Raw genomic sequence first — 17,899 nt, 5'->3', positions numbered from 1 at the left:
AGGGCGTGTCAGACCTGAACCACGTGGACTTTGGACTCATTGGACGCCACTTGTCAAGGTGAGACAGCGTCCTCACATCAAGCAGAGAGCACGACAGAAGGACTGAAGGAGGGACGAGAGCAGCTTCTTCTCTCCAAAAGTGTCTGGAAGAGATTGAAGAGAGTTGATCAGGTGAGAATCGCCTGCAGCTACAACAAGCTTTCACAACGCTGTGTTGGACTGGATCTGACTGTGTGGCTGCTGGCTGTGTGGTGTGTGTGGTCTGTCCAGCCTACATTATGGACACCTGTTGTTCTAGTGGAGACACACATCAGGAACAGCCTTCAGATGTGTGTGTTTCTCTGTACTGTCACTGTGGAGGTCCTGATGAGGACATTATTCATTTTACAGTGTGTGTGTGTGTTTGTCAGGCTGAGGCTGGTCTGGTTCAGAAGGAGTGTCAGAGTTCAACAACATTAAATATTAACAGGAATTTATGATCAGGATGAATCTTTATCTTTACTGAGATGCGCACACACTCACACTCAAACCCTTGCGACAGGTCATGCATGTCAAATTCAAGTGGTTGTGCATTATAAGTGGATATAATTTGGACCAAATCATGAGGGGAAGAAGAAGGAGACTGATTAACTCTGCACTGAATAATGAACACAGTTGGTTTTTAAAGCATGAGATCCTCCAGACTGCTCTCAAAGGCTCTGATAGGGTGAAGGTCACAGACCTTGATTCCCCTCAGTGTCATCAGCTTCCAAAAGAATCCATTAGCATCATCATTTGGTCAGATTTACTCCAAATAAGATAGATTAGTGGGATGTGGTTCACGTCCTCTGCCATAAAGTCATGCGTAGAATTTGGAAGCAAAATATATCTGCTGCTATTTTGAGTTACTTATTATCACCTAGAGGCCTTGACAGTGAAGCATGGTGAGCAAGACTATAAGACTTAGTTCTCACACCTTGGATTATTAATGTGACGAGAGGGTGGAGGATTTGGTTGTGCCAATGGTTACCGGTACAATTTTTGATGGGAAAGGGGAGGAGGGGGGGGGGGGGGGGGGGGGGTGGGGGGGGGGGGGGTGGGCGCTGTCCAGGCATGGTCTCATTGCTGCTCATCCCCTCCACACCATTTTAAGTGGAGAAAAACGCTATGGGTGTTGTGTCTGATCTACGATATCTACGATATCTCGTATATTAAACTATAACTAATGAGCGAAGCCCTCTGCGGCAACGAAGCCCTCTGAGGCAAGTGTTGCTGTGATACTGGGCTATAACAAAAATAAATTGATTGATTGATTGATTGATGAATCATACAAGCATCTGCCCATTCAGCAACTCTGGAAATCAGAGCTAAAAGATCAAACTGAGTGGGACTGGACAAGTATCTGGTCTAATATTTCTCTGTCATCCAGAAACCCAAACCACCAAATGATTCACTAAAAAATTATTCACAGGTCTTATTTATATCCCAGGAGATTACACATGATGAGTTGAAAGACAACCCTTATTGTGATTTCTGCACGGACAGTACCATTGGCACTTTCCTCCACATGGTGTGGCAATGTCCAGAGGTTTATGATCTTTGGAGAAATGTTGCTAGTGTTTTATCAAAGATCATGGAAATCCATATACCCCACACACAGAGGCTTCTCTTACTCAACGACACAACAAATCTGAATCGAACCATTAATCAACGCCGTCATTTTCTAGCTGGTCTCACAGCTGCTAAAAAAAGATGCTTGCATGCCGCTGGAAAACCAGACAACCTCAGAGTGTGGGGCAGTGGCTCCGGTCATCCAAAGAAATCGCACCAACTGGAACTATCAGCAGCTCGGATTCATGGAGCCAAAGCTCAAATATTGCATGTTGGTCTAATGTAGTGTCCTAGAATTAACTCTGCTGTTGAGGCACTATCGCAACCTCTGCGTTTCACAAGCAATTTGCTACATACTACTATTGCCATAATATCTTATTGTTTCCTATTGTGATGTACTTACATACATTCTATGTATGAAGAGCTGTTTCTGTGGATGTCAGTGACGGAGGGAATTAGTAGTATTAGGTTTTGTATCTGTATGTGAAAAGGTTATTGTTATTGTACCAATGCCTGGACAGCCGGGTGGGGGGGGGGGCTGGTTTCACACCCTTTTTCTTCTTCCCTCAAATGTTCTGTCAATAATCTGCCATAATCCTTTCTTTTTCTTTTTTTTCTTTCTCTCCTTTTTTTTAAATTAATATTATGATTATTATTATTACTTGTTTTACTTTTATTATTTTGTCATCATTTACAGCCTTCTAATGTCCCATAGGGTGGGTGTGAGGGAGGCTGGTTGGGAAAAGGGGAGGAGGGAGGAGGGGGGACGGGGATAAAAATACAAGCAATGTAAATCAATGTATCATTGTATAAATATGCAAAAAATGAATAAAAATTGATCACAAAAAAAAAAAACAATTTGGAAGCCCCGCCTCCTTCCTGAAGCTGCTCCCTGTTTGGGGGGGAGCTAACGAATTAAATCCAACAGGTCATGGTTTTATAACTCCCAGAGGCCTCGCTGTTCAAGTTTCAGGTCTGTATCTGCTGTGGAGGTGAAATGAGAGCAAAAGAGCTGCAGAGGTCAAAGGTCACAGCAGGTTTCTTGTCTCAGCAAAGCCTCAGATGTGGGAGTGGAGAGAAAGACAGCTGTGGAGGACGACACCCAGACTCCTGACCTGAGGGGAGGGGGGCACTGAGGGAGAGACTCTCAGCTTGAGGTGGATTTGGTAGCGATGAGGAAGTGACAGAGTCCCTGAGCTTCCCAGCCAAAGAAAAATGGGAACCAGAAGACAGTTTATATGTCCATCTTTCTGTTTTCTCATTCACTCAAAGCAAAATGTGTCTTTCTTTTGTAGAATGAGTCAGAAGAAAACATCAGGATCACCTGGACCAGGCCCTGGCCCTGGCCCTGGATCCAGCATTGCATCCACAAAGACTGATTGTTCCGAACATGCTCTAGATTCCAGACGATCTCCTTCCTCAGAGTCTCAGTAGGTTTTCTTTCATCTGCTGATGTGTATTTTCTGTCATTCTTCACTAAATGATTCACTGAACATGAACAAAGTTGTGACTCAGAGAATCATCAAAGTCCATCTGAAAGTCCCAGTTCTTCTCTTTCTTCTCCAACGGCCCTCCATTTTTCCACTCAGTCTGTTCCTGATGTTGTGTTTGTTTTCAGCTCCGACTCTGGGTTTCCATCCAGCCGTGTGTCCCTGAAGAGTGACCGGTCTATGGGGAAACCCATTGGCTTTAAATCAGGACCAGGACCTGCTGATGAGGGGTGAGGATCAGTGTTTGTATCAGGATTCATCCTTACAGCACACACACACACACACGTTCATCTTGTTAGTTTGTATCTTCATGTGTTGTAGGATGAGTCCTGGAACCAGCCATGTGTCCCTGAAGAGTGACCGGTCTATGGGGAAACCCATTGGCTTTAAATCAGGACCCAGACCTGCTGATGAGGGGTGAGGATCAGTGTTTGTATCAGGATTCATCCTCACAGCACACACACACACACACGTTCATCTTGTTAGTTTGTATCTTCATGTGTTGTAGGATGAGTCCTGGAACCAGCCATGTGTCCCTGAAGAGTGACCGGTCTATGGGGAAACCCATTGGCTTTAAATCAGGACCAGATCTGCTGATGAGGGGTGAGGATCAGTGTTTGTGTCAGGATTCATCCTCAGAACAGCAGCTTGACCAAAGTCAACGTGTTTCTGCAGCGTCAGCCAGCAGAGCTCCCAGGTTCCCGTGGAGGCTCCGCCCCTCAGCATCAAACACATCTGGACTCCATCTTTATGGGTGAGAACAAGTGTCTAACCATGGTGTTATCAGTCGTCCTTTGGAAACACTGACAGTCTCCAGAGTAGTAACAACGGTGGATTTACTCTCACATCTCCATCTGTCTAACTCCAGATGTTTCTCTGTTCCAGCTGCTGGAGGACAACATGGTGGCTTTCATGAAGGAGGAGCTGAAGAAGATGAAGAAGCTCCTGAGTCCAGATTACCCAGCATGCTCAGAGAGTGAGAGAGAGGATGAGGATGAGGATGAAGAGCAGAGGAGCAGCAGAGAGTCATTTCTGAGGATGACTCTGGACTTCCTGAGGAGGATGAAGCAGGAGGAGCTGGCTCAGCGTCTGAGGAGCAGTAAGAGCATTTGATCTCACCAAACACTGAAATGTTTTCAGCAGAAACAGAGTCGGGGATGGTCTGAGCCTGCAAGATAAACTCAGCAAAACATGATTTTTGGGGTCCTCCACTCAGTTGCAAACAGTTCCTTTTCTAATATGTTGTTGCAGATACACTCCTTAAGCTGCGTTCACACCCCCAAATGATTTCCGTGTTTTTGCATACAAATATAATTGAAAACAATGGGGAACGCGAGTTCAACCGGTGACGAAACGCGACCTGTGAAACGCATTTTTGATTGCAACTTTGTTTTTTGGCCTCAACTCTGTTTTGGTTGCAAAACTTTTTTGATTGATTGAATAATAAAGAAACAAAATTATCTCCATAGCAGTAGTAGCAGAAGAAGCTTCCAGGTGGTATGGACCATTTCCCCAGAATTTAGAGACCAGTGACTTTAAGTGCCTTTTTTAATGATGCCAATGCTACAGACCATCCCTCCTGCTCCTCCAGCCTGCACGAGCTCATGCTGCATACCTGTGTGTGCACGTCGCTGTTTCCAAGCACTTGGCATGGCTCAGACTAGTTCTAAGTATGAGGTGAAATCAGAGCAACACTGATACCAAATACATACACTCACCGTCCACTATATTATTAGCCTGAGGGGGTCCGGTTTGGTAGCCACAGGATGTCGTCTTTGCTTTTTGCAGATTATGTTGTCCTGTTGGCTTCATGGAACCTGGACCATCATGCACTGGAGATGGTCGCAGCCGACTGTGAAGCGACAGGGATGAGCAGGCCCACCGACAGTGGGGGACAAACGGGTCTGTTGTCCTGGGCCCAGGTTTGGGGGGGTGGCCCAGAATTAAAAGTGGGGGGGCCCATCCAGCACCCTACTCATGGCTGGTGATGCAACATGTAGGCACCGCGCTGCATCACACTGCTCTGCACCTCCCCTGCCCCTCGGTCCGACACTGCATGCAGAAACCGCGCCGCAGCACTTTGCTACCCCCAGCCCCCCCCCCCCCCCCCCCCCCCCCACCCCCCACGGTCCGACGGTTGCGAATAGGCCCATCACATTATGTTGTCCCTGACCCTGGCAAGGATGTTCAGCTGGCCTGGGGATTGAGGATCAGCACCTCCAAATCGGAGCCATGGTCCTCGACCAGAAGAAGGTGGCTTGCCCCCTCCAGGTCGGTGGAGAGACTCTGGCCCAAGTGGAGGAGTTTAAGTATCTTGGGGTCTTGTTCACAGTGGGGGACGGATGGAAGTGAGATTGGCAGGCGGATCGGTGCAGGCATCTGCAAGCTGATGCAGTCGTTGTATCGGTCCATTGTGGTGAAGAAGGAGCTGAGCTGAAAGGCGAAGCTCTCGATTTACCGGTCAATCTACGTTCCCACCCTCACCTCATGGTCATGAGCTTTGGGTCATGACCGAAAGGACGAGATTCCGGATACAAGTGGCTGAAATGAGCTTCCGCCGTAGGGTGCTGGGCGCTCCCTTAGAGACCGGGGAGAGCTCAGTCACCAGGAGGAGCTGGGAAGTAGAGCTGCTACTCCTCCACATTGAGAGGAGCAGCTGAGGAGGCTCGCGCACCTCTTTAGGATGCCTCCTGGACACCTCCCTGGAGAGGAGTTCTGGGCATGTCCCACCGGGAGGAGACCCCGGGGAAGACCCAGGACACGCTGGAGAGGACTATGTCTCTCGGCTGGCCTGGGAACGCCTTGGGATCCTCCTAGAAGAGCTGGAGGAAGAGTCTGGAGACAGGGAAGTCTGGGCATCTCTGCTTAGACTGCTGCCACTGAGACCTGGTTCTGGATAAGCTTAGAAAATGAACGAATGGCTGGATGGATTCATCTGTGAACACTGGACATATCATCAGCTCTACGATGCTGTGTGTTTAAATTCCAGTAAAATGCAGACTTTGAGCCATTTAGACTGTCATGAGACAGGTTAGTTTTACCTTACTGATGATGTGTTGTTGCAATAGCAATTCTGCTTTTGATCGTTGCTTTTTGATCCTTCGATGTCGGCTCTTCCTATCATTGTGAAGCAGAATTCACCAGTGTTTGATTGTTCACCCACTAATAGGGAACGCGCACTGGGATTAGACCGTCGTGAGACACGTTAGTTTTACCCTACTGATGATGTGTTGTTGCAATAGTAATCCTGCTCTGCAAATGCAATGAAAGAAACACAGATGTCTCAGAGGTCCACCGTTAAATCCAGTAATGAGCGAATAGTACATAACACACTTCTCTATCTCTCCAAAAAAAAAAAAAAACCCACACACAGATAAAGTATATCTCTATCTCTCTATCTTAATCTTCACTGTCAAATCCATTCAACTCACCCATGCTTTTGTCTTCTTTTCAGGAACTTCTGCTGGAGTTTTCCAACAGAAGCTGAAACGTGGCCTGAAGAAGAGGTTCCAGTGTGTGTTTGAAGGAGTCTCTAAAGCAGGAGAGTCCACCTTCCTCAACCAGATCTACACAGAGCTCCACATCACAGAGGGAGGGGCTGCAGAGGTCAACTGGGAACATGAGGTCAGACAGATTGAAGCAGCATCCAGGACAGCAGACAGAGCAGAAACAAGCATCAGACCAGGAGACATCTTTAAAGCCCCACCTGGAAGATCTAAACCAATCAGAACAGTGCTGACACAGGGAGTGGCTGGCATTGGGAAAACAGTCCTGACTCAGAAGTTCACTCTGGACTGGGCTGAAGACAAAAACAACCAGGACGTCCACTTCATATTTCCATTCACCTTCAGAGAGCTGAATGTAGTGAAGGAGAAGAAGTTCAGCTTGGTGGGACTTGTTCATCACTTCTTCACGGAAACAGAAGAAGCAGGACTCTTCAGCTTTGAAGACTTCCAGGTGGTCTTCATCTTGGACGGTCTGGATGAGTGTCGACTCCCTCTGGACTTCCAGCACACTGAGTTCCTGACTGAAGTTACAGAGTCCACCTCAGTGGATGTTCTGCTGACAAACCTCATCAGTGGGACACTGCTTCCCTCTGCTCGCCTCTGGATCACCACACGACCTGCAGCAGCCAATCAGATCCCTGCTGACTGTGTGGGCAGGGTGACGGAGGTCCGAGGGTTCACCAACCCCCAGAAGGAGGAGTACTTCAGGAGGAGGTTCAGAGAGGAGGAGCAGGCCAGCAGGATCATCTCCCACATCAAGACCTCCCGAAGCCTCCACATCATGTGCCACATCCCGGTCTTCTGCTGGATCACTGCTACAGTTCTGGAGAAGGTGTTGAAGAGCAGAGAGGGAGGAGAGCTGCCCAAGACCCTGACTCAGATGTACATCCACCACCTGGTGGTCCAGGCCAAAGTCAAGATGGTCAAGTATGATGGAGGAGCTGCCACAGATCCACACTGGAGTCCAGAGAGCAGGGAGATGATACAATCTCTGGGAAGACTGGCTTTTGAGGAGCTGCAGAAAGGAAACCTGATCTTCTATGAACCCGACCTTACAGAGTGTGGCATCGATCTCAGAGCAGCCTCAGTGTACTCAGGAATGTTGACCCAGATCTTCAGAGAGGAGAGCGGCCTGTACCAGGACAAGGTGTTCTGCTTCATCCATCTGAGCCTTCAGGAGTTTCTGGCTGCTCTTCATGTCCATCAAACCTTCATCAAGTCTGGAATCAACCTTCTGGAAGAACAACAGCAAACCTCCAATTGGTCTACATTGTTAAAGCAGAAACCTAATCTCCACCTTCTCCATCAGAGAGCAGTGGACGAGGCCTTGAAGAGTCCAAATGGACACCTGGACTTGTTCCTCCGTTTCCTCCTGGGTCTTTCACTGCCGACCAATCAGAGTCTCCTTCGAGGTCTGCTGACACAGACAGGAAGTAGCTCACAGACCAATCAGGAAACAGTGCAGTACATCAAGAAGAAGCTGAGTGAGAGTCTGTCTGCAGAGAGAAGCATCAATCTGTTCCACTGTCTGAATGAACTGAATGATGGTTCTCTGGTGGAGGAGATCCAACAGTCCCTGAGATCAGGAAGTCTGTCCACAGATAGACTGTCTCCTGCTCAGTGGTCAGCTCTGGTCTTCATCTTACTGTCATCAGAAGAAGATCTGAAGGAGTTTGACCTGAAGAAATACTCTGCTTCAGAGGAGGCTCTTCTGAAGCTGCTGCCAGTGGTCAAAGCCTCTCAACAAAGCTCTGTACGTATTTCATGACCAAATATGGACCTAAGTATGGGCTCAGTATTACTGTTTTGCTGGCACATAAAAAAAGTCTGCTCACAAAGCAAGATTTTCATTTGTGAAAGAGAAAAAGTTCCTTTTCAAATATCCTGTTTATAGATGAAAAGTACAAAACAGGTTTTAAGACTCAGAATTGCTGTTGTGAATTTTGTCTTCATCTATAAACCTCTCTGTGACAAGATGTTAATAACAGTTCAATCAGGAGTAGATGGTGTTCTTCTACCCCCTGGAGACTCTTAAAAGGGAGTAGAATTTCAACATGAGTTTTTTTTTTTTTTTTTTTGAAAAAAAGGAAAATGAGTATCAAGAATATTTGTTTGTTGTTTACAGTAGCCCACAGTACCAGTACAGGATGCTCAAAAATGGTAATTAATGAGTAGGAGCATTGGGTCTCTACACCTCCATCCTTCCCGAAAGAAGAGAAAATAACTTCAGGGGTGATGAGTTTTCCAGATAGTACAGACATTATACTTCTGACTCAGACACTGGAGATTATAACAGGAGGGGTCTTTATGTTTGGATGGGTGCAGGGAAACCCTGCAGGGAAAGTTGTGGCTGAGAAAGGAGAGAGAGGAAATGACAAAGGAACGGAGCTGGTGAGGAGTGCCAATATGAATGGCCTCTGTTTGGAGCCTCTATCTCCTCCAGGCAGGAGTCCAGCTGAGGGACAGAGGGTGGGGGTGGAGGAGGGGGTGACCTTGAGGTAGAGTTGAGTTGATAATACAATTCCACTGCTATGCTGACGACACGACCTAGGGGGAGCATGTAGATGGTGAAGAGGGTTGGACCGAGGACAGAGCCCTGGGGGACCCCATAGGTGACAAGTGTGGGGGCGGGACTTAGCGTCCCCCAGGGCTACGAACTCAGTCCTTTGAGGTATGAGTGAAACCACTGGAGGGCGAAGCCAGAGATACCGATGTCGTGTTGGAGGCGGTGAAGGAGGAGGTGGTGATCAACAGTATCAAATGCAGCAGAGAGGTGGAGAAGGATGAGGAGGGAGGTGGAGCCGGGGTCAGAGGTCACCAGGAGGTCATTTGTGACTCTGATGAGAGCTGTCTCTGTGCTGTGAGAGTGGCGGAAACCTGATTGGAATTCCTCGTACATGTTGTTTTGATTTGAGATGATTGTGAAGTTGGATGGAAACAATTCTTTCAAGGATTTTGGAGATGGAGGGGAGGTTGGAGATGGGTCTGTAATTTGACAGAGTTCAGGATTGAGAGTGGGTTTTTTGAGGAGGGGCTTGAGTGATAGCTGTTTTGAGGCTGGTTGGAACAGTACTAAACCAGTACTGTTCCAACCAGGAGAGATTGATAATGTAGAAAACAGGGACATAAGGGCTCGTTATCACTATTTAGATTTACAATTTCCAACCCAGAAGCATGACATGACTCATTTCATATTTTAACTCATACTGAAACCTCTCCTCCCCTTGAAGAGTCTGCTGCAGTGTGGGATGACAGAAAGACAAACTGGACACACAATACAAATACAAATACAAATCGTTTTAAAACCATGCAAATTATTTTCTACACTTTCACAAGTGTGAATTTTTCCGACTTTTTTTTTTGTGCAGGATGGCAAAACACAGTGTACAAATCCAAACTCTGAAATTATCTGTGATCATTAATTTAACTCTGCAAAATATTTCTGATTATATTAAACCCATAAAATTCTTTCCATGATGTCCATGAGGTGGTTTTCATTGTTGCTTCTTCTTTAGGCTGAGCAGCTGTGGTCTGTCAGAGAGAAGCTGTGGAGCTCTGTCCTCAGTTCTCAGCTCTCAGTCCTCCAGTCTGACACATCTGACCTGAGTAACAACCATCCGGAGACTCAGGGGTGGAACTTCTGTCAGCAGCGGTGAAGGCTCCACTGCTCACTGGAGACTCTCAGGTTCAAACATGATTGTGAAATAATTCCCACCACGCTCTGTTCTCCTCCTCACATCTGTCGAACCTCTTAATGGAATATTGTAACATCTTGACATTTCTCCACTATTCCATTTTATATGGAACTTGTCAGCAAATGTTTGTGACAGTCAAACCAGATATCAAATCCCTTGTAAATTTGAACAAAATGAAAGTTGGAGAATTTGTGACTTATGGGAACAATATATGACAGTAATTCCACAAAAAGAGTCCGTTGAAAATAGGTGTAACATGAAACTTATGAATCCGACTGTCACGGGTGCAGGTGGAAGAGCCCACGTGCAGGCAGCCAGGTGAAGTTCAAAATTCATTAATTTTCAGGAACAGGAATGCAGGAATACAGGGACGCTGAGCTGAGTCGACATGCATACAAGGACACAGAAGCACGCAGACAGACCTACAAAGAGCAGACAGACAACCACGGGAGCAGGACTTAAATAGGAGCAGAAACAGGGGTGGCACATTAGGTGTACCGAGACAGGCAGGAGAACATGAGGGCAGACAGGGCCGGCTCTAGGCATAGGCGAACTAGGCGGCCGCCTAGGGCGCCACGTCCCGAGGAGGGCGCCGCGGTCGTACAAGGGGCACACACGACGCTCGTGTTCCGTGTGCCCCGCTGTGCAGCGGTCCGACGCACCGCGCTCCTCGTCCTCGGCGCTGCCTGGCACTGATCGGTATTGTTCGGCATCGCTCCTCAGCGATCTGCGATCATTAATTGTACCTCTGCAAAACATTTCTGATTATATTAAACCCATGAAATGCTGTCCATGATGTCCATTGATCTGGTTTTCATTGTTGTTTATCTTCTCCAGGTTTGAGCAGCTGTGGTCTGTCAGAGAGAAGCTGTGGAGCTCTGTCCTCAGTTCTCAGTTCTCAGTCCTCCAGTCTGACACATCTGGACCTGAGTAACAACGACCTGCAGGATTCAGGAGTGAAGCGTCTGTCTTCTGGACTGGAGAGTCCTCACTGTAAACTGGAAGCTCTCAGGTCAGGATCCAGCTGCTGCTTGATCATGTGGCGGATCTTCCTTCTTCCTTCTTGACTTGATGCAGCCATGTTGTGTCTCCAGTCTGTCAGGGTGTCTGGTCTCAGAGGAAGGCTGTGCTTCTCTGGTCTCAGCTGTGAGATCAAGGTCCTCCCATCTGAGAGAGCTGGACCTGAGCTACAACCATCCAGGAGACTCAGGAGTGAAGGAGCTGTCAGCGGCAGTGGAGGATCCACACTGCTCCCTGGAGACTCTCAGGTATAACTCACAACAGGAGCTCATGGGCTGTGTCTTGACCAATGCCCTATCTTCCTGTCTGACTGTCCTCTCTCCCTGCAGGGTGGACCATGGTGGTACAGCAGTGGCTCAAACCTGGTCTGAGGAAGTGTAAGTTGGACTCATCACTGTCCGTTTGTCTTTCAATCAAAGCTTTGGATTCATTCAAACATTACTGACAAGAGAAGCCTGACAAAAAGTGTCCTCATCAAACTTTCTCTCCATCAACAACATGTCAGGAAGTCCCACAAACAACAAATCCATCACGTGTCACATCAGGACTTTTCTCTTTTTCTCTCCATCAGATTTCTCTCCACTTCAACTGGATGAAAACTCAATGAACAGAAAGCTCAAACTGTCCAACAACAGGAAGGTGACACATGTGGAGGAAGAGCAGCCGTATCCTGATCATCCAGATAGATTTGATGTCTTTCCTCAGCTGCTGAGTAGAAATGATCTGAGTGGTCGATGTTACTGGGAGGTCGAGTGGAGCGGAACTGTTGAAATATCAGTGAGTTACAGAGAAATCAGGAGGAAAGGAGGCAGTGATGAGAGTAGGTTTGGTAGGAATGATCAGTCCTGGAGTCTGTGGTGCTCTGGTTTCGGTTACTCTGTCTGGCACAATAACAGAGACACACCCATCCCCCCTTCCTCTCCTCCTCCTCCTCCTCTCCTCTTCCTCCTCCTCCTCTGGTAGAGTAGCAGTGTATGTGGACTGTCCTGCTGGCTCTCTGTCCTTCTTCAGAGTCTCCTCTGACTCTCTGATCCTCCTCCACACCTTCAACACCACATTCACTCAGCCTCTATATGCTGGATTCAACCTCTGGTCCTCTGGTTCTTCAGTGAGTCTGTGTCCTCTGTAGGAAGGACGTCTCTGTCTCTGAAAGCCGGGAGGAGGAGGGGCCTATCAGAAGGTGGGAGGAGTTTAGCTCCACTAAAGATGTGATCTCTTCTTTGTTCCATCTGGTGTTTTTGTAGTTTCATTGTTGTGGTGTTTCTTGAAATGTTCCATCACAAAGTAACAAAGGTAAATCATTGACAACACTGTAAAAAAAAGTCATATAACAGTATTTTATTGTTTATTTCACAACTTTTTTCTGTGTTATCAAAATGCCATTTAATTCACAAAAAGAAACTGTGATTTTACATGTCAAATGTAACATAACAAGAAATCCCTGCAACTGTGAAAAAACACAATATTCCTGTTCTTTTACAAAGAAATCCAATTAGAAATACAGATATTATGGTTAAAATATGTTAACAACTGTATTGTAATTTCACATATTTTTCAATTATTTACAGAAAAAATTGTGAAATTAAACTTCACAACTCAAAAAAATCATTACAATCATTAAAATTATATGTAGTTATTAAATCACATAGGAGCTATGGGGAAAGTACACCTCTCACTCATCCCTGAAGTGAGTTTTCTTTTTTTAAAACATTCAGCCAGATCCGCATGGTGGCTTAGAGGTTGATGCTCTTGCCCCTCGTTTAGACGGTCGCAGAATCAAGTCCCGGTCCTGGCTCCCCAGCTACCTCCCATGATCCAAAACACACAGGTCATGTTGCCCGAGTTGTTTTCTGTATGATCTGTTTTGAAAGACGAATCACATTCATAATTTCATTATTTGTAACATTAAATGTTTGTAATTAAATGTTAAAGAACTGTAAATTCAAGCAAAATCTGGTTAAATTACAAGCACAAACTGTATTTTTAGTACGGAAAAAACTATTTTTTACGAGAAAGTAATCTTCTGTTATTTTATGGTATATTTCTGGTGCCCCAGCTGCCGAAAAATTCCCGTTTTTTAAAGATTTTTTTGTTTACAGTGAACTCAAACACTCTTTCTCACCTTCACTTGTTATTTTTATAATTTTATTTTACTTTTCTGTATTGTACAGACACATACAATTATAAAATCATTGCAAAGCAAAATCACTGCCCTCCCAAACAACAATCCACAGCTATAACATAAAAAATGGAAAAGAATTCCTAAAAAAAAAAAAAAAAAAACAAAACAAAAAAGAAAACAAAAAAATAACAAAAAAACAACATAAAAAAAATCACAAGACAAAAAAACCCTGTTATTCCACTTCTTGTGTGTTATATAGCTATACATCATCCCAGTCTGATATCCCCTTAACTGTTGTGAAGTAGTTAATAAATGGGCCCCACTTTTCCCTGAACTCTGCCTTCCTTCCCCCCACACTAAATTTGACCTTTTCTAGTTTAAGATGGAACATGACGTCTTTCAGCCACCTGGCATAAGAAGGGGACTTAGAATTTCTTGGTTTCAAGGTCCTCCTCTCATTCTGACCTGAGGACATCCACTTCCAAAACATGTGGACATGATTTGCAGGGGTCTGGTGGCATTTTTCACAAGATTGATCAACTGTATCAAACATTTTTGAGTCTAGCTTTAGTCCAATGAGTGCAGTGAAGCACTTTGCATTGAATTAACCCATGTCTGGCAGAAAGATGAGGTATGGACCCATTTTAGAATATCACTCATCTGACATGCCCTCACCCAGTTCCTTCTCCCAAACAGTCTTCACAGTATTTGAAGAGGTTAAGACAGGGTTTGAATTTGATTATAAATGTAAGAAATCATACCTCTTCTCATGATTGGGAGTTGAGTGTAGAAAACATTTGAGATATACATCAGGCAGGTTTGGAAAATGGGCATGTGTTTTGTGGGCAAAACTACAAGCTTGTAGATATCAAAAAAATGACTCGTCGGGATGGAGAACAGCTCCTGAAGTTGTTGAGGAGATGCAAACATTCTGAATGTATAGTCTCGGAACCTTTTAATGCCCAGGTTGGACCAGACTGTAAAATGCCATCAGATGAAGAGGGAGGAAACAGGATTTGCATCCAGAGGAGCATAGGTTGAGAAAGTATGTAACCCAAAGTTCCGCCTGGATTGATTCCAGATCCTCACAGCAGATTTAAAAACAATGTTCTTCACGTAGGGGGAGAGTGGGTTACCAATTGTGGAATGTACCAAGGACAAAAGGGACATGGGTTTGGAGGTGAGAGATTCCATAGCTAACCAAGAATGGTGGGGGTAAAGATAGTCAGATCTGATCAAATATTGTACAATTCTAAGATTTGTAGCCCAGCAATAAAATCTAAAATTTGGTAAGGCCATCCCTCTAAAGGACATGAGTCTTTGTAGGAATTCCTTCCTCAGTCTAGGGTTTTTTTGTTCCAAATGAATTCCAAAATAAAGCTATCAGTTATCTTGAAAACTGAATGATAAAAACAGGAATGCATTGGAACAGATAGGAGAACTTAGGGAGAGTGTTCATTTTGACACAATTGATTCAAGCGGCCAAAATTCAACGGGAGTAATGACCATTGATCGAAGTCATTCTGCATGCATGCCAAACAGGGGGCAAAATTGTCATGAAAGAGATCCTGAAACTTGCTTGTTACCTGGATGGCGAGATAAGCAAAGGAGTGAGGGGATACTTTGAATGGGAAACTATGTAGAGCAGATTACGTGCAGCTGTATTCGAAGGAATGTCACCTTGTTGGGGGGCGAGGAGCCTGAGTTTGTGAGGGAAGATGAGAGGTACCAGCTAGATATAGTCGGGCTCACCTCCACACACAGCCTGGGCTCTGGAACCCAATCTCTCGAGAATGGCTGGACTCTCCACTTCTCTGGTGTTGCCCGCGGTGAGAGGAGGCCGCCGAGAGGCTGGTGTGGGTTTGCTTATAGCCCCACAGCTCAGCCGCCATCTGTTGGAGTTCTCCCCAGTGAACCAGAGGGTCACATCCCTGCGCCTTCGGGTCAGGGACAGGTGCCTCACTGTTGTTTCGGCTTATGGGCCGAACAGCAGTGCAGAGTACCCAGCCTTCTTGGCGTCCCTGGGAGGGGGGCTGGACAGTGCTCCGACTGAGGACTCCATTGTTATACTGAGGGACTTCAACGCCCACGTGGGCAGCAACAGTGAGACCTGGAGGGGGGTGACTGGATCACACAGCCTCCCTGATCTGAACCCGAGTGGTGTTCTGTTATTGGACTTCTGTTCTAGCCACAGTTTCCATAACAAACATCATGTTCGAGCACAGGGGTGTCCATAAGTGCACTTGGATCCCGGACACCCAAGGTCAGAGGTCGATGATCGACTTTGTTGTCCTGTCATCTGACCTCTGACCTCGTGTTTTGGACACTCGGGTGAAGAGAGGAGCACAGCTGTGGACCGATCTCCACCTGGTGGTGAGTTGGATTCGCTGGCGGAAGAGGAAACCGGACAGACTTGGCAGACCCAACGTGTTGTGAGGGTCTGCTGGGAGCGTCTGGTGGAACCCTCTGTCAGCAGGGTTTTCAACTCCCACCTCCGGGAGAGCTTCTCTCATGTCCTGAGGGAGGCTGGGGACATTGAGTCCCAGTGGACCATGTTCTCCACCTCCATTGTCGAAGCAGCTGCTCAGAGCTGTGGTCGTAAGGTCTCTGGTGCAGCCATGGCGGCAACCCACGAACCCGGTGGTGGACACTGGAAGTAAAGGCTGCCGTCCAGCTGAAGAAGGAGTCCTATCGAGCCTTGTTGGCTCATGGGACTCCAGAAGCAGCTGACAGGTACCAGCAGGTCAAGCGAACTGCTGCCCGAGTGGCTGTGGAGGCAAAAACTCGGGTCTGGGTGGAATTCACTAGGACATAGGGGAGGGCTACCGGTCAGCCTCGAAGAAATTCTGGCAAATCGTTTGGCGCCTCAGCAGGGGAAAGCAGGTCTCCACTAACACTGTTTACAGTGGAGGTGGAGCTGCTGTCCTTTACTGGGGACATTATAGGATGGTGGAAGGAATACTTTGAGGACCTCCTCAATCCCGTCGCCATGTCTTTCGTGGAGGAAGCAGAGACTGAGGTCCCAGAGGTGGACTCGTCCATCACCCAAGCTGAAGTCACTGAGGTTGGTAAGCTCCTCGGTGGCAAAGCACCGGGGTGGACGAGATTCTCTGGATGTAAAGGCACTGTCTTGGTTGACACATCTCTGCAACATGTGCAAGATGTGTCAACCAAGACAGTCCCTGTACATGGCGTGGCGGCCGGGAACGGTGCCTCTGGATTGGCATACCAGGGTGGTGGTTCCCCTTTTTAAAAAGGGGGACCGGAGGGTGTGCTCCACCTTGTTTTTGTCCTGGTTGCGGAACACTGGACCAGCTCTCTACCCTCCATAGGGTATCGAGGGTTCGTGGGAGTTCGACCGACCAGTCCACATGTGTTTGTGGACTTTGAGAAGGCGTTCGACCGCATTCCTTGTGGTGTATTGTTCGGGGTGCTTCGGGAATACGGAGTCCAGGGCCCCTTGTTCAGGGCCGTCCGGTCTCTGTAGGAGTCTGGTCCGCATTGCCGGCAGTAAATTCGACCTGTTCCTGGTGCATGTTGGACTTCGGCAGGGCTGTCCTTTGTCACCGGTTCTGTTCATAATCTTAATGGACAGAATTTCTAGGTGCAGCCAGGAGCTGGAGGGGGTCCGGTCTGGGGCTGCAGGATTTCATCTTTACTTTTTGCAGATGATGTTGTCCTGTTGGCTTCATCGAACCCGGGCCTACAGCATGCACTGGGGCGGTTCACAGCCGAGTGTGAAACGACAGAGATGAGGATCAGCACCTCCAGATCCGAGGCCATGGTGCTCGACCGCAAAAGGTGGCTTGCCCCCTCCAGATTGGTGGAGAGACTCTAGCCCAGTGGTACTCAACAGGGTCCAGAAAGAGCCACAGTGGCTGCTGGTTTTTTTCCAACCAAACAAGAGCATACTGACTCCACCTATTTCACCAAGTCTACAGGTGGACTCACTTGAGGAAATGGGTGGAGTCTGATGTGCTTCTGTTTGGTTGGCAGCATCAACAGTGGGATCATCACCTTGTTGCATGGCCGCTTCATGACAGGCCTCGGCTTTGCTGCGGCCTCTTGTTGGCGAGTAGAAGACATGATGGTCATTTGGGCTGGCAAAAGGACACCAGTTGAACTGGCAGATCGCAGTCGTGTATTTTGACACTATAACTGACCAGGATATTACTTATTTTTAAAGAGTAAGTCACATTCCCCAGGAGCAGCGGAGCAGGCCGTCCCTACATCTCTGTGCACCCGAGCCTGTCTTCCTGAATGTAACAGATTTTAAGTGTATTGAAAAGACAATGGATTTTTAGTGGAGTTTGCAAGAGAGACTTGAATAGCAGAGGAAACTAAAGAATGAGTATTAACGTTATGGGACTCAATGTGACCCAATCTGGCACCCCACCTTCAGACATAATCCTGGACCCAAACATCACTTTCTGGATATTACTTGCCCAATAGTAGTGCATAAATTTCGACATAGCA

The 17,899-nt window shown here is 46.9% G+C and overlaps 2 protein-coding genes across 2 annotated transcripts in view; one reads left to right on the top strand and one right to left on the bottom strand.

The window, feature by feature from the left end:
• The first annotated feature begins 3,402 nt into the window (after positions 1 to 3,402).
• Positions 3,403 to 11,672, top strand: LOC115381964 (NLR family CARD domain-containing protein 3-like). The gene is given in 8 exon segments (XM_030083611.1): positions 3,403 to 3,497; positions 3,756 to 3,781; positions 3,784 to 3,834; positions 3,949 to 4,179; positions 6,535 to 8,343; positions 11,119 to 11,293; positions 11,376 to 11,580; positions 11,631 to 11,672. Coding segments are annotated over 8 exon segments (2,634 nt in total).
• A 2,150-nt stretch (positions 11,673 to 13,822) lies between these two features.
• The window catches only part of LOC115381963 (protein NLRC3-like), a gene marked incomplete at its 5' end in the record, with an annotated part of 36,538 nt that continues 32,461 nt past the window's right edge, over positions 13,823 to 17,899 (bottom strand). Inside the window, 2 exons of the mRNA XM_030083610.1 lie at positions 13,823 to 13,830; positions 15,786 to 15,790. Of these exons, the coding sequence (XP_029939470.1) occupies positions 13,823 to 13,830; positions 15,786 to 15,790 (13 nt within the window). The remainder of the gene's footprint in view (positions 13,831 to 15,785; positions 15,791 to 17,899) is intronic.

Source organism: Salarias fasciatus, chromosome 23 (assembly GCF_902148845.1).
Source record: "Salarias fasciatus chromosome 23, fSalaFa1.1, whole genome shotgun sequence".
Lineage (NCBI taxonomy): Eukaryota > Metazoa > Chordata > Actinopteri > Blenniiformes > Blenniidae > Salarias > Salarias fasciatus.
The sequence above is the reverse complement of the archived record's forward strand: the minus strand, read 5'-3'. Positions and strand labels throughout refer to the sequence as shown.